Below are 16,163 nucleotides of genomic sequence, written 5' to 3'. Positions count from 1 at the left end.
CGTTGGTGTCAGAAAACATCTCAGACTCCATTTTTTTTTTTCTCTTGGTCTGGGAAGAGTTCAATGTGGGTTTCTTCCTTCTTGAGTAATCCAAGTAGAAGGTGCCACCTCTGGAGACAGGAAAGGGGTCTCAGTCCAGCCTGGCAGTGGAGATGCACATGTCAGCCAGGATGACCAAACAGGGGTCCAGTGTTTGGGCTATTGTGTGTCACACTGACCCTAACCGGCCAGGTGGACACAAGCAGATGCCTGGCCAGCAGACCCCTCATTCCCACCTGTGACGCTCAGAGAGACACCATGAGCCTTGAAAAAGACCATATTGTTTTGTGATGTCACCTCTGGAATGTTCTGAGTGTTTTGGTGACCAACTTCTGCACAGGACCTATACCTGGCACCTAACGTTGGTATGGTTTTTTCCTTGAGCTAGAAATAGTAATCTTAGAAAAGGCAGTAGGTATAGGGACCTCTGCTCCAAAGACTTTCAGAAGGCTTTGTCATCAAGTATAAAACCTGACTTAATTTATGTTCAGAGATTGATGAAGCATCTTATCAGATACCACCTTCACATTCTCATAACGTACAGAATTAACAGGAGGGGAGAAGTGAATAGTAGGAAGTCCTGTGTTTCGCAGTTGAGCAGCTGAGGCTCAGACGATGGGCTGGAAAACAGAAATCTGCCTATTTTCTCTTTTCCACAGCACTCGAGACCAAATTTTACAAGAAAAAGAGATACCAGATCTGAAAACCTAGAAATTCCCATCAATGTGGTTCTACCTCAGGTAGGGATAAACACAGAAGGCTGTAACCTCTCAGTTTTGGCCTGAATAACCCTCCTCTTTCCAAGCTCTAGCAAGATACTGCAGGACAACAGTAGCCAGGGCGTCAGATTCTAGCTGTAGGTCAGCTGCAAGCCAGCTGTGTGCCGGGGGGAGTCCACTTAGTCACTCGGAGTCTTGGGTTTCTCGTCAAATGAGTGGGGTGGGTTCGGTGATCTGGTAAGACTGTCCAGCCCGACCACTAGAAGTTTCTGTGACAGTCTTTTCAAAATTAGATCGTTTGGAGCTTCTTTACCACCAGGGGCATTAGTGGTAAAGAGCCCGTCTGCTAATGCGAGAGACCTAAGAGATGTGGGTTCGATCCCTGGGTGTGGAAGATCCCCTGGAGGAGGAAATGGCAACCCACTCCAGTATTCTTGCCTTGGAAATCCCATGGACAGAGGAGCCTAACGGGCTACAGACCAGAGGGTTGTAAAGAGTCGGACATGACTGAGGTGACTCAGCACACACGCACATTGTGCAACTACTCTGGACTTCTGGGGAGAGAATTAGAACTGAGACTTGGGATCAAGGCCATAGGACTGAACCCATGAACCAGGGACATGGACCAAGGGGTGTGGGGTCCTGTGGAGGGGTCAGGAGAATTAGGGCCTGCTGTATACCAGAGACAGAGCGTAAGGGGGATGAGCCTGAGGGGGTCAGAATGGAGGCCAGCGAACGGGTGACGGGCTGGACATTCTCAGTTCTCCTCCTGCTAAGCAGCCGTTTCCCAGGAGGGGTCCTCCTGATTGGATTGTTTCTACTGCTATGTCACAAAGGGGGCAGCCTTGCTTCTCCAGAGTCACCTAAGGCCCTGGTGGAAGATCATGGCGGTGCAACCAGAGGGGCTGAAATGTAGGGTGGAGGAGTCCAGCGCAGAGGTAACGATCTGAACGCTCTGTCCAGGGATGTGTGGGAAGAGGGCTGGCTCCGCAGTGGGGTCTTGGAGGCATGAGATTACAGGACAGCCTGCTGCCTCTGCCACACACGGGCAGATGAGCCTCAAGGGCACATCAGAGGGGCACAAGTCCTGAGTCAGGCTCCAGACCCCTGCCAGGATGCGCTGGGCACACTCTGGGGGAAGTGTGCTCAGCCGCTCAGTCATGTCCGACTCTCTGCGACCCCATGGACTGTAGCCCTGCCAGGCTCCTCTGTCCATGGGATTCTCCAGGCAAGAGTACTGGAGTGGGTTGCCATTTCCTTCTCTCTGGGGGTAAAGGGGCACCTGTACGTTTAGATGATCTGAATGGGCAGTGAGAGGGACCAGTGTGCTGACTGGACCTCCCCAAAGGAGAGGCTTCGGCTGGTAGCAGGGGAAGGATTGATGTGGGCAACAAGAGGGGAAAGGAGAGTGAGCACTGGTTCGTTCCTGCCGGGGCCCTGGGCCATGCAGAGCGAGGGAGAGGTTGGAAAGGACCGGGGAACAGGGAACCTCAGCAAGTCCACTAGTAATGGCGGAGCTGGAGTTAGAGGCTTGAAGCCAGGTCAGTGCCCATGTCCTCGGCCACAAGCTGGGCACATGATGGCTGCTTCTTCCCTGGCTCTTAGGAGATGGTGCCTCCCCTCCCCCCATCTTAACTGCCAAGCCCCGGAGCTCCCTGCACGAATCTGCCACATTCTGCTTCGTTCTGGTTTTGAGACCATTTGTTTCGAGAAGGAATTGCAGGAGCAGCTCTGGGTCTCCAGAAAGTGCCTCTGGCCGCCCCAGCTACCAACCCTGCCTGAACACTTCTCATTTGCATTGCAAATGTCTCTGATTCTCTATTTGTTATCACCCTTAGGTCTTTTCTGGTCTTATTGATTTCCAGTTTTCCTTCCTCACAGTAAATATTTGTGTTTTCTAATCTGTTTCTCTCCAGCACATTAACTTGCCAGCCTTCCCAAGTTACTTCCTTCCCAAGTTCTCTGCGTGCCGCCCCCCCACCTCCCTTGCCCCCCGGATCCTTTTGTACATTACGGTTCAGTTCTCCGCAGCATTCCTGTTTTCCCAGTGAGCGCTCTCTGTGAACCTCATAATGGAACTGTCTCCTGCGAGATTGTTAATGAAGGATCCTCACCAGGTCAGAATGGGGTCCCATCGCCCCTCCAGGGCCCCGCCTTGTCCCTCTCTGTTGCCTTTTCTCAATCCCCTTTGTTTGGGTTTGTTCTTTAGAAGCTATAGAATCTGTGGCTGACAATGCCTGTACCTCTGCCAGTTTGAAAAAGTGTTAGGAGGAAGATTTCAGAAGATTCTGTGTTAAACAATTAGCTAAAACTACCACATATAATGACAGAGGACATCTTTAGTCTCTTTGCTGTTAGTGTTAGGATTCTATCAAAACCAATTACATTGACCTGTGAATTATCCTCTTATCTGTTCAGTTCAGTTCAGTCGCTCAGTCGTGTCCGACTCTCCACGACCCCATGAATCACAGCATGCCAGGCCTCCCTGTCCATCACCAACTCCCGGAGTTCACTCAAACTCATGTCCACAGAGTCGGTAATGCAATCCAGCCATCTCATTCTCTGTCGTCCCCTTCTCCTCCCTCCCCCAACCTTTCCCAGCATCAGAATCTTTTCCAGTGAGTCAACTCGTCACATGAGGTGGCCAAAGTATTGCAGTTTCAGCTTTAGCATCAGTCCTTCCAATGAACACCCAGAATTGATCTCCTCTAGAATGGACTGATTGGATCTCCTTGCAGTCCAAGGGACTCTCAAGAGTCTTCTCCAACACCACAGTTCAAAAGCATCAGTTCTTCGGTGCTCAGCTTTATCTGTTAGCATTTATTAAATTTATGCATTTATCTGTTAGCATTTATTAAAACCAACATTGACTTTCTCATGGCACTTGGGAGCGGAGTTGATTTAAGCATATGATCGTGATACTCAGCCTTGTCACCTGATCTGAAAATTAGTGGCAGATCTGGAGAATCCCAGGGACAGAGGAGTCTGGTGGGCTGCCATCTATGGGGTCGCACAGAGTCAGACACGACTGAAGCGACTTAGCAGCAGCAGCTGCCTTTCCTTCCAGCATATTCTGGGTCTCAGCTTCCGCAGGCTTGAAACGTAACCCCAGAGGGCTGAATGTTCTCTGACCATAACCCTCAGTAATGCTGGCAAAAGCAGGGCTTTAAAAAACTTGGTCAACAGACTTGGAGTCTGCTGAGGGCATCTGGATATCTCTTCTGGTCTGTGGTGACCATACTTCTCTGGAAGTGCAGAGAATCTTAGTGCATGGCAACTAAACTGGCAAGTCACTGTCCAGTTCTGTTCCCCAACTCTTCAGATGGGAGACCAGCAACCTCAAAAGCTCCATTCCCGAAGGTCCTGTTCCTTAGACACCCCTTAGCTTCAGAAAGCCGCTTTGTTCTTATCACCTCCCCTCTGCCCTTAGCCCTGCCCCCTTTTCCAGCCGCCATCCCTCCTGTGTGGTCTCCGTTTGCCACACAGGAGGCTGGTGATCTGATCGGAGCATGTAGTTGGTGACTTCATACATTTTCCTTCCAGGACCATATGTATTTTAAAAAGGGATGCTGGGGAGAAGGATAAAGAGTGAAAAGGGAAAGTGTTAGTCGCTCAGTCATGTTTGCTACTCGGCAACCCTATGGACTGTAGCCCGCAGGCTCGTCTGTCCATGGGATTGTCTGGGCAAGACTACTGGAGTGGGTGGCCATTCCCTTCTCCAGGGGATCTTCCAGACGCAGGGATGGAACCCGGCTCTCCTGCATTGCAGGCGGATTCTTTACCATCTGAGCCACCAGGGAAGCCCAGGCCTGATGCTAAGGATGGAGCTCAACCAGAGGTGGGATTCAGGCGTCTGAGTGGGAGCTCTCGGTACCCAGGGCCCTTCCTGCATCCTGAGCACTCATGCACCTTCCTTAGATCACAGCCGGGAGCACTTTGCTCCCGAGGGCAGAGTCTCTGGGTCACCTTCCTAACAAAAGTGACCCGATGGAAAGCATGATGAGCCCCACGGCCCCTCATTGCCCCCTCCTGCTTCCTTCCTGTATCCCGTGCTCCCATGAAGAAGCCCCCCGCTTCTCCTCTCCCACCTATGAAGGCATGTCCTACATGTCAAAGAAGAAACTGTCCTTTCTTTCTTGGAAACAGGGCCAGGCTGTGCTGGGGGTTTGGGTCATGCTGCCGGAGACCCCACCTCCGAGGCTGAAGAGAACCTTGAGGGATGTTCCAGGGGCTTTTAATTGGCCCAGACCTCTCGTTCAGGGCTCAGTGACCCCAGGGGAAGATTAGTTTGGCCCCTGAAACCAAGCCTGTGAAACCACTGGTTGAGGAGACCTACTGAGAAGGAGCTGGCTTCAGACATCAGCTAGGGGGGTCTGGGATTTGGTACCTCAAGTGCCTTGAGTGCTTGCAGACACTCACTTTTTGTCAAGTTCTTTCATAAAGAAAGACATTTAGGATTTGCTTTAGTGTTTAAGGCCAGGAACAGTTAAACTTTACCAGGAGAACTGGCCCTCTGTTTGGTCTTGATGACACCTTAGCAACCACTTTCTTGGCCTCTCACAGTAACCCCTGGCAGTAGTCAGAGCAGCAACACTGAGGTGACTTTCAGAGAATCTAAATGACTTTCACAGGAGCAGCCGAAGATGGGACTTTTAAGCCCAAAGTTACTGGGAATTTGAGGCCTCTACCCTGAAGAAAGCTGAGCGCCGAAGAATTGATGCTTTTGTACTGTGGTGTTGGAGAAGACTCTTGAGAGTCCCTTGGGCTGCAAGGAGATCCAACCAGTCCATCCTAAAGGAGATCAGTCCTGGGTGTTCATTGGAAAGACTGATGCTAAAGCTGAAACTGCAATACTTTGGCCACCTCATGCGAAGAGTTGACTCACTGGAAAAGACTCTGATGCTGGGAGGGATTGGGGGCAGGAGGAGAAGGGGACGACAGAGAATGAGATGGCTGGATGGCATCACCCACTCGATGGACATGAGTTCGAGTGAACTCCAGGAGTTGGTGATGGACAGGGAGGCCTGGCGTGCTGTGATTCATGGGGTCGCAAAGAGTCGGACACGACTGAGAGACTGAACTGAACTGAACCCTCATTGGATTATAGGTTCAAGATGGTGACATGGACAACCAGCAAGCTTGTGTGTGGAGGGCAGCTTCCTTTAAGGGCTATGTAGGTGGACATGGGTGGAAGCCCCGTGATGCAACTGCTCTGCAATTTAAAATGTGAATTGAAATGTGGATATGGCTTTACCAAACAGACTAAAAATATTAAGGCAAACTAGAGCATTACTTTGGAGGGCCCAAAATAGTATGGTGTAACAGTGTTGTGTAGTTCAACCTATTAGATCCTCCTCCCTCTTCAGGGCACTTCGGTTGATGAGTGCATTGGCAAGGACTCATTATACCGCCACTGTACGTGAAACGTGTTGCTCTGATTTCCAGAACTAGGGATGTCAAAAGAGTAAGAGGCAGGTGCCTGTGCTAAGAGAATTACAATTTATTCATCTGGGGAGAAGATGGGACAGGGCGTATGAAAACCACTGCAAAGTAGTGAAAACATAACACATGCAGAATAAAATATCGGAGCATTGTGAAGAGCTAGAGTGAGCGTGCAGTCTGGAGTCAGATATCCTGGTTTTAAATCTTTGCTGGCCACGTGAGCTCCAGTAGACCCATGGTAGCTCTTTTTGGTAAGGTATTACGTATAAATATGGAAGTCAGTTAGCATATCATCACACAGTAGTCATTCTGTGTTACTTCCTTTACCTTGTTCTATACAACTGAAGGAAAAGCTAAAGCAACTTCTCTTCTGAATGCACAGTCACTGTTCTTGCATGTCTGAAGCTCCCTATAAACAAAGAAGATGTCACATATTCTCCATTTATTTTTGAACTCTACAACAAAACCTCTGAAACAAATAGGGCAGATGTTAGTAAAATGGCTGTGGACTGTTGCACAGGTTGTGCACTGCAACACCAGTTGTGGATGGCATCCTCTAGAGTTGGACATTGTACAGCCTGCACAAACATAGAGGGCGGCTCTGAATCATGCTAGCGCCCACGTTTTCTCGATATGGAAACTGAGGCAGAGAAGTCAAGTGATTTTGTAAAGGCCATGAACTTACAGCACAGAGCTGGGACTCTCTTTAGTTTTATGATGTCCAATCCTCTGTGCCCCATACTTTACTATCAGAATTAATGGTTTTACACCAAGAAATAGTTGGTGCTGATGCATTGAGTTTCAAATTGACTGGAAATTCCCTGAGGGCAGGTCTGAGAACTAATGCCCAATTAGCATTAGTTGATTCATTGATATAAATGTGGAGGAAGATTTGGTGCAAGAATGTTTAAGGAATTGATTAGGGTGAGGAGTTTGCACGAGGCCAAAAAAGGGCTTTCCTTTGCGGACTAGGTCCAGTTAGGTCTGATTAGAATCAGGGAAATATGGGAAAGAAAGAATTTGTCTTGCTTCAGCATCTTCCCAGAATTTAAACATGATGCTTGGTATATCTGAGATGCCTGTTTATTTGTTGTTTTTCTTTACATCCTCTCGTTTTCAGAAAGAGAACAGAAGTTGCTCTGTTTTGGCTTATCCTAATCCTATCCATCAGTTCAGTTCAGTCGCTCAGTCGTGTCCGACTCTTTGCGACCCCATGAATCACAGCACGCCAGGCCTCCCTGTCCATCACCAACTCTTGGAGTTCATTCAAATTCATGTCCATCGAATCGGTGATGCCATCCAGCCATCTCATTCTCTGTCATCCCCTACTCCTTCTGCCCTCAATCCCTCCCAGCATCAGAGTCTTTTCCAGTGAGCCAACTCTTTGCATGAGGTGGCCAAAGTATTGGAGTTTCAGCTTTAGCATCAGTCCTTCCAATGAACACCCAGGATTGATCTCCTTTAGGATGGACTGGTTGGATCTCCTTGCAGCCCAAGGGACTCTGAAGAGTCTTCTCCAGCACCACAGTTCAAAAGCATCAATTCTTCGGCGATCAGCCTTCTTCACAGTCCAACTCTCACATCCATACATGACCACGGGAAAAACCATAGCCTTGATTAGATGGACCTTTGTGGGCAAAGTAATGTCTCTGCTTTTTAATATACTATCTAGGTTGGTCATAACTTTCCTTCCAAGGAGCAAGCGTCTTTTATAGGATTGTGGGTTTGATAAAAATAGGTATATTTTCCTAATACCCATTAAAATAAATATATGACTATCAAATTTTTTAAATAAGTGTTTCATCTAAGAAACTAGGCCCTGAAACGATGCTAGACTGGGCCACCTTCTGGGTCCTGTGTGGGAGAAGAGGAAGAGCAGAAAGACTTAGTCCTAAGAGGAGGGTTTGTTCTCTTGGCTAAGAAGGTAAAGCAGACCTATTAGTCCATCAGTGTTTTCTGGATTAGGTTACCAGGCATGAGACAGAGACAGCACAGGGTCTGCTTAGGAACTGTTGGCCACGTAAGGAAGAGGACTCGGTGTAAGCCAGGTTGATAAAAGAGGACTGCTGGGGTCACGGCAGTGCCAGTTTACAGACTTAGATCCCTTGCACCAGAGAAAGTTAGACAAGAGGGTGTTTAGAGATAACGCCGCTGACCTTTCCATTACACAGAAGTGCAGACCAAGGTCAGAGGGTGAGAGGATGTGACTGAGGCCACGCAGTGCCGTGCATAAGGGCAAGGGCCCAAATAACCCAGACTGTCCACTACTAGGGGTCTGCCACCCATGTGTTTTCTATTTAGTGCCTTTATGTTGAGGGGATAGCTGGAAATCCCTTGGCTACCCAGTTCAGGACGTGGATATAAAATACAGGCAGCTGACTAAGTAGGAGAATTTCAAGGTCGTGAAGGATCCTGTGAATGTATAAAGCACCAGTGATTTCTCTTTGGTTGTTCAGTTGGATCAGAAAGAGTATCCTTTTGATAAAAATCAACCGTAAAAAAGAAATGAGACAGTTGGGGAAATTTGAATCAGTATTTGTTGACATTAAGGGATCATTGTTAAATTTTAAAGGGAAGATAATGGTATTGTGGTTTTGCTTAAAAAATGCCCATTGATGTATTTATGGATAAAACAACACAATGTCTATGCTTTGAAATAACCCAGTGGCAGAAGAGTGGTTCTGAAATTGGATGATGTTACAGATGAAACAAGTGTGGCCTTGACTTGATAACCGCTGAAGTTGGGCGATGGATACATGGAGATGTATTAGACTGTCCTCTCTCTTTTTGTATACATTTGGAATTTTCCATAATAAAAAGTCCCCAAGTACTGAAAGCCCTTTGCTAAATTCATAGAGATTTCCCATATGTGTGCTTCAAATAAATAATTCCAGGGAACCAGAACTAGATTTGTGACTTAGTGAGTAGAACTTGTGCTGGTTATTTAACTTCTCTGAGTTTCAGTCTATCCATCTGTAAAATGGGAATAATAGTAACACCTTATTAAATCAGTGTTGTGAGGATTAAATGAATTCAGTGGATGGATCACTCAGCTCAGGGTCTAGCACAAAACTTCCCTTTCTTTGTCATGATGGAAATATAAATCATTGACTAAAACTACATTTTCCATAATAACATCCTCGAGAGCAGGATGTTACTACTGAGATGGAGGCCTCTATTGCCTCACCCTTTGAGGATGAAGATGACCTCTGACTCCTTATTCACTCTGGGATCAAGGCACCTTCAGTTTACAAGAAATGGTCTGGGCTCTTCACAGTGGGATTCATGCGGATCATAGGTTCAGCCCCAAGAGCCAGGGTGCTTCTCCAGTTGAGAAAGATGAAAACTACTGAGGCTGGATTTATTTCAAGTAAATAATGTGCTGATCGCAGAATGTCCCTGCACCCTTGCTCTCTGGAAGATTAAGCACATCCTTACAAAGTTAATGACATGTGCTTATTGCAAAGTTAACAGCATAGAACTGTGCCTTCTATTTATCCAGCTCTTTAGGTCTTGAAGAATTCTAACCAACTTTACACACTGTACACATTATATATCTCCTTATATGCTTATATATATATATATATCAATATATATAATACAAATAACCTGACTTGTTTTCAATCTTCTCTATCTGTAAAATTGTGAAAATAACCTAAGAAATGAGAAATTAATATTTGGAGAGCTTTGCGATGTGCTTGGATGAAATGCTTTTGGTGTATTTAGAAGCAGCTCCCATGATCTTATTTTTATTTAAATTCATTGCTGCAATTGTTACCTCTTCTCCAGGAGGCATCCCACCTGTTCATTGCTTTATGAATCATCTCAGAATTCCTCCATTAGTGAAATCTCCTTTTCTCGACAACAATACCTTACATTTCTATGGCACCTGGCAGTTTTAAAAACACTTTTGCATTCATTATCTCTTTTCAGTCCTCGTAATGGTGCTGTGAACTAAGCAGGGCACATGGTATTATTTCCATTTTACAGGTACCATTTGCTGACTTTCAATGTTGGAAGGTGCTTTTAAGATCACAGAGTCTGACTCTCTTTTGTACTAGTGAAAATCTGGGTCTCGGAGAAGGTGAGCCAGTTCTTTAGTTTCATGCTATCAGCAAGAGAACTAGGATAAGAACCTGTGTGATCCCCATCTTGACCTCTGGGCCTAGTTTAGCCCTGGTGTAACCCTCAGAGAACTCCAGAGGAGCCTGGTGGGCTACAGTCCATGAGGTTGCAAAGAGTTGGACCCGACCTAGTGACTAACACCACAGCCCTCAGAACAGTTCTGACCACTGGAAGCCAGAATTGCCCAAGGGAGCTGGTTAGAAACACAGGTAGTTTCAGATGAACGACTGAATGTATGAATCAGTCTTGTAAGCAGAGGCTCCAAAATCTGCATTTAAATACAGAGATGACTCTGTATTGAAAAATGCGACTGCTCCTGGTTTGTCGGAGGTAAGCTCTGTGACTCCGATCCTCTTTTTATGGGGCAGTTTCGAGGTGCATGGCCACCCTCATGAATTCCTCTTTATGAATCCCTTGGCATCCTTTGATGTCTTCGCTACCACATGTTCAGCCCCCATGGTCAGTGACACGACTGTGGCGGCGCCTTTCCTTTCCAAAATTATCAGCAGGACTCTGTTTTGAGCCTAGCACTGTGTTTGTCGGAGTTTAAGGAGCTGCTATCAGGACAAACTCAGGGGTGGGGAAGAGTGAAGGATGGGCCCGAACAGGGCCAGGGAGAAGGTGGGACTTAGCAATGGCCTGCCATCTTGGGTTATTTGAGTGACAGTTAGGGCGATGTCAGTTATGGGTCCACCTGGGGTAGCAGGAGAATGATGTTTATTCTTCTTGTAGGATGACAGGTGTGTGAGAGCTCCTGCTTAGTGCTTTCATACGTTATCTTTTAATTCTAAAGTATTTCTATGCAGCAAGGCAGTAGCTGCAGTTCCTCCACTTTGAGAGCTTGGTAACTCACATAAATTGTCCATATTCTTGTAACTGATCAGATAACCGGGTCAGGACTCAGAGGTGGTTGACTCCCAGCATTAATGCCTTTTACCTCCATGCTGTATTGTTGATTCTTATTACTCACAGATTCCATGTTTGTGAATTTGCCTAAATTTTTTTCATTGAAATTAGTTTGCAACCTCCAAATCAATACTTGTGGCACTTTTGTGGTTTATCATGGACACTCACAGAAGGGTGAATGATTTGAGTTACCTGATGCACACATTTCCAGTTTAGGTGCCTTCTTGTTTCAGCTCTGACTATGAAGCAGTGTCCTCCCACAGTTGGTTTTGTGTCACTGTTTTCACACTCTTGTGTTCTTTGTTGGTGAGTTCTCTGTCTAATATGGCCCTCAAACATACTGCTGAAGTGCTGTCTAGTCCTCCTTAAAGCACAAGAAGGCAGTGATATCCCTTATGGAAAAAACACCTGTGTTAGGTAAGCTTTCTTCCTGCATGAGTTACAGTGCTGTTGGCCCCAAGTTCAAGGGTAATGAATCAAAATGCATTTTAAATAAGGTGTCTTTCAACAGAAGAAAAAGTTGCCTATTGATCAGTTGAGGAAAACGTGGCCCGCTGGAGGTTGGCAGGAGCCTAACACTGTGTGTCTCCCCCAAGTCCTGGTTCAATATTAGCTAATTCTGGATCTGCTGGGACATTATAGAATAGAATCTGGAGGAGGGCATGGCAACCCACTCCAGTATTCTTGCCTGGAGAATCCCATGGACAGAGGAGCCTGGCAGGCTGTAGTCCATGGGGTCACAAGAGTCAGACCCAACTGAGTGACCACCACCTCCACCATAGAATAGAACTGCCACGAATAACGGGGCCAAGTGCAAACCACCCTCGGTGGCCGGTCCAGACTCCCAGACGGGGTTTCTTGTGGCGTCTCGGGTCTCTTCCGTGGTCAGCCGGCCTAGGGTGCAGTCAGCCTCTCTTAGCTAACCCTGGGCTTCCCTGTTCTTTCCCGCAGAGGGGCACAGCCGAGCCCTTCCTGAGGCTCCACAACTTGTACCCCACCCCTCGCTGTGCCCGGCAGGCCGCCCTGCCCAGGCTGAGCCGTCGGGTGGTCAGCCAGCACTCCTACCCACTCAACCGCTTCTCGTCGGTGCCCCTGGACCCCATGGAGCGCCCCACGTCGCAGGCGGACCTGGAGCTCGATTACAACCCGCCGCGGGTGCAGCTCAGCGACGAGATGTTCGTCTTCCAGGACGGGCGCTGGGTCAGCGAGAACTGCCGGCTGCAGTCGCCCTACTTCTCCCCGTCCTCGTCCTTCCACCACAAGCTGCACCACAAGAGGCTGGCCAAGGAGTGCCTGCTGCAGGAGAACAAGACGCTGCGCGAGGAGAACCGCGCGCTGCGCGAGGAGAACCGCATGCTCCGCAAGGAGAACAAGATCCTGCAGGTCTTCTGGGAGGAGCACCAGGCCGCGCTGGGCCGCGACGACAGCCGGGCCTCGTCGCCGCTGCTGCACAAGGACAACGCCTCGTCCCTGGAGGCGACGAAGAAGGAGCCGGCGCTGCAGGCGCACCGCGGCCGGGAGAACAGCACCCTGCAGCTCCTCCGCGAGGAGAACCGCGCCCTGCAGCAGCTGCTGGAGCAGAGGAAGGCCTACTGGGCTCAGCCCGACGAGAAGACCGCCTCGACCGAGGAGATCAAGCCCATCTCCTCGCCCCACGAGGAGCCCCACGGGCTGCTGCCAGACCCGGGCCCCGGCCTCCCGTCCCCCTTCGAGGAGCCCAAGGGCCTCCCGGCCCCGCCGGACGACTCCAAGACCCTCCGGGCCCTGCGGGAGATGGTGAGCACCCTGTCGGCGCAGCCCGGGGAGGAGGTGGGCAAGGGGGCCCCGGGCCTGCCCGACGGCAGCCAGACCCTGGAGCTGCTGCGGGAGATGAACCGGGCGCTGCAGGCCCTGCGGGAAGAGAATCAGAGTCTGCAGGTCCTCCGCGACGAGAACCGGCTCCTGCAGGAGGAGAACCGGGCCCTGCACGCGCTGCGCGAGGAGCACAGGCTCTTCCAGGAGGAGAACAAGGCGCTGTGGGAGAACAACAAGCTGAAGCTGCAGCAGAAGCTGGTCATCGACACGGTGACCGAGGTCACCGCCCGGATGGAGATGCTCATCGAGGAGCTGTACGCCTTCATGCCCGCCAAAAGCAAGGACCCCAAGAAGCCCAGCAGGGTCTGAGGCTCCCCCCCTCCCCAGGCGCCCAGAGGCACCGGGCTGGGGCGCCCCCACCGCATAACGCCCACCTTCCCCACGGGCGTCTGGCCTGCCCCTACCAGCGGGTGCCCAGTGCAAGAGCAAAATGAGCGGCCTGGTCAATTCAGAGAAGTAATAAAGACCTGAGGAGGCTGGGGCCTAACCACATGGGCTGCTCTGCATTCTTTCGTGGTTTTTATGTCTGTTTTTTCTTGTTTTGAGCACTTGCAGGCTCCCTGGTAGCTCAGCTGGTAAAGAATCCGCCTGCAATGCAGGAGACCCTGGTTCGATCCCTGGGTCAGGAGGATCCCCTCGAGAAGGGAACAGCTACCCACTCTAGTAGTCTTGCCCGGAGAATCCCATAGACAGAGGAGCCTGGTGGGCTGTAGTCCATGGGGTCACAAAGAGTTGGACCTGACTGAGTGACAGCATAGCCCAGGGTCACAGCAAAATGAAACACAAAGTACAGAGAATTTCCATACATCCCCTCCTCCACACTCCCCACAGCCTCCCCTACTATCAGCCTCCCCTCCCCTCCCCCAGAGGGTACTCTGGTTACAACTGATGAACCTCCACTGACCCATGCCTATCATCCAAAGCCATGGCTTACACTGGGGTTCATGCTGGGTGTCGTACATTCTATGGGTTTGGGTAAAGTGTGTAATGACATGTATCCACCATGAATACACAGAGCATATTCACTGCCCTGCAACTCCTTTGTGCTCTGCTCATTCATCTTCCCCTACCTCTTACCCCTGGCAACCACTGATCTTTTTACTGTTCCCCACGGTTTTGCCTTTTCCAGAATGTCATATAGTTGGAATCGTACAGTAGGCAGACTCTTCAGCAGCAGGTGTTTAAGGCTCCTCAGTGTCTTTTCATGGCTGGATCGCTCATTTCTTTTTAATGCTGAATGCTGTTCTGTTGTCTGAATGTACCGCAGTGTGTTTATCCATTCACCCACTGAAGGACTTCTTGGCTACCTCCAAGTTTTGGCAGTTATGAATCTGGCTTTTTTTTCTTTTTCTCTCCTGTCTCCTCCTTCCTCAGCCTCCTTTATCATCTGTTTTTCTCTTTTGTTTCCTCCCTTTTTCCTTCTTTGTTTCCCTCCTCTTTCTCCTGTCTTTCTTACTCTCTCATCACCTAGCATTGATGAGGCCATGGAGTGGGGGATAGGCTGTGGGACTCAAGGCAAGGACTTTTCAGCTGGGCTGCTGACAACAGTGGCTGGATGTCTAGGGCTGCCCTGTGTATTAGAGGGTGTTTAGCAGCAGCCCTGGCCTTGATCCACTGCTGCTGCTGCTGCTGCTAAGTCAATTCAGTCATGTCCAACTCTGTGTGACCCCATAGACAGCAGCCCACCAGGCTCCCCCGTCCCTGGGATTCTCCAGGCAAGAACACTGGAGTGGGTTGCCATTTCCTTCTCCAATGTGTGAAAGTGAAAGTGAAGTCGCTCAGTCGTGTCCGACTCGTAGCCACCCCATGGACGGCAGCCCACCAGGCTCCTCCGTCCTTGGGATTCTCCAGGCAAGAGTACTGGAGTGGGGTGCCATCGCCTTCTCCGCTGACCCACTAGATGCCAGTAATAGTCACCTGACCCCCAGCTGTGACAACCCTTTGCAGTCATTGTCAAATGTCCCCAGGGGAAAGAACCCCAGCGCTACCCCCAGCATTGCTCTAGGTTTCTCAGAGTGTCTTCCTTGAAACAGCAGCTCTTGAAATGCTCTGAGAAAATGAAGGTTTCCATGAGGTGGGAGACAATCCTCTTGGGCAAACTCATAGTCACATTCCAACTGAAAGGGTCTGAGAGGTCCTGCAATGAAAAAATCTGCTTATGTTCAGTGGACCCAGAACTGGCCAATTGTATCTGATATTGAGATCTCTTTTTCTGTGACCCTGCCGATCACCTCATTTGGGAAGGGCTGCTCTGTGCTCTCCGAACCCAAGGCTCACCTCCCTGCCCCCAGGTGCCCTCAGCTCACTTTCAGTTCCCACCTCCCAGTTGGATGTAAGGCGAGGGGTCTGGTTAACAGGCTGCCTGGAGGGAGGCACAGAGACTCAAGGTCGGTGTCCTGGACTGTGACTCCCATTGTGAAATTGGACAGACTTTAGAACCGAGAGGTTGAAAGGTGCCCTCCGGGGGACAACAGGGCAAGCCAGAAAGAGGTTCCCAAACTCTTCTGTATAGTAGTCTCACCTGGGGGGGTTCTTTGAAAAAATACTGATGCCTTGACACTACCTGCAGATGTTCTATCTTAATTGGCCTTGGGTAGGCCTGGGCATTGTGAGGGTTAAAAGCTCTCCAGGTGGATCCAGTATTCAGCACACTTGAGGAATCACCGTGGGAAGGTGAGCAAAGCTGCCTGATTCTCTGTAGAATGCTCATGTCCTAGTCGTGGGTGTAGGTGAGCAGGCTTATGTGACGGACAGGAGTTTACCCACTGTGCCGATGGAAAACCAATGACCGTCGTGAGCTCGAGACTGCAACGTCCTCAGTCCTGATCTGTCGTTCACACTGGCTCAATTTCTGAGCTTTGAGCAGATTCCAGAAGGTGAGCCAGAGGTGGCAGTCCATTCCCGCAGAGCTCCTCGCCCATCACTTTTCACTTGCTGTGACCCCTGTATCCTTGGCGGCACCCGTAAGGTAGGTGTCGTGGTCCATATGCAGGTTGGAAAAGAATTTCCAGACATGAGGCAGAATGGGAGGGAAGTGAAGTTTATTAGAGTGGGAGACACTGAACAGCAGGCCGGCTC

The 16,163-nt window shown here is 49.5% G+C and overlaps 1 protein-coding gene across 2 annotated transcripts; it reads left to right on the top strand.

The window, feature by feature from the left end:
- Positions 1-329: 329 nt before the first annotated feature.
- Positions 330-13,516, top strand: CBY2 (chibby family member 2). Of its 2 annotated transcripts, XM_055425989.2 has the most exons (3): positions 330-404; positions 699-779; positions 12,183-13,516. In XM_055425989.2, the coding sequence occupies exons 1-3, from the start codon at positions 330-332 to the stop codon at positions 13,392-13,394; spliced, it is 1,368 nt and encodes a 455-aa protein (XP_055281964.1). In that variant the 3' UTR covers positions 13,395-13,516. The 2 variants fall into 2 exon arrangements, with proteins under 2 accessions (XP_055281964.1, XP_088698983.1); XM_088842857.1 differs by lacking the exon at positions 699-779.
- The last annotated feature ends 2,647 nt before the right edge of the window (positions 13,517-16,163 follow it).

This window comes from Moschus berezovskii, chromosome 13 (assembly GCF_049115385.1).
Source record: "Moschus berezovskii isolate FMDL1 chromosome 13, NW_MosBer_1.0, whole genome shotgun sequence".
Classification (NCBI taxonomy): Eukaryota; Metazoa; Chordata; class Mammalia; order Artiodactyla; family Moschidae; genus Moschus; species Moschus berezovskii.
Note: the sequence above shows the minus strand (reverse complement) of the source record. Positions and strands in the feature narration are given on the sequence as shown.

Coding starts and splice junctions, on each gene's coding strand:
- CBY2 (XM_055425989.2), top strand. CDS start 330: ATGTCACCTCTGGAATGTTCTGAGTGTTTTGGTGACCAACTTCTGCAC. Junction 405..698: donor ATACCTGGCACCTAACGTTG/GTATGGTTTTTT, acceptor TCTTTTCCACAG/CACTCGAGACCAAATTTTAC. Junction 780..12,182: donor TCAATGTGGTTCTACCTCAG/GTAGGGATAAAC, acceptor TCTTTCCCGCAG/AGGGGCACAGCCGAGCCCTT.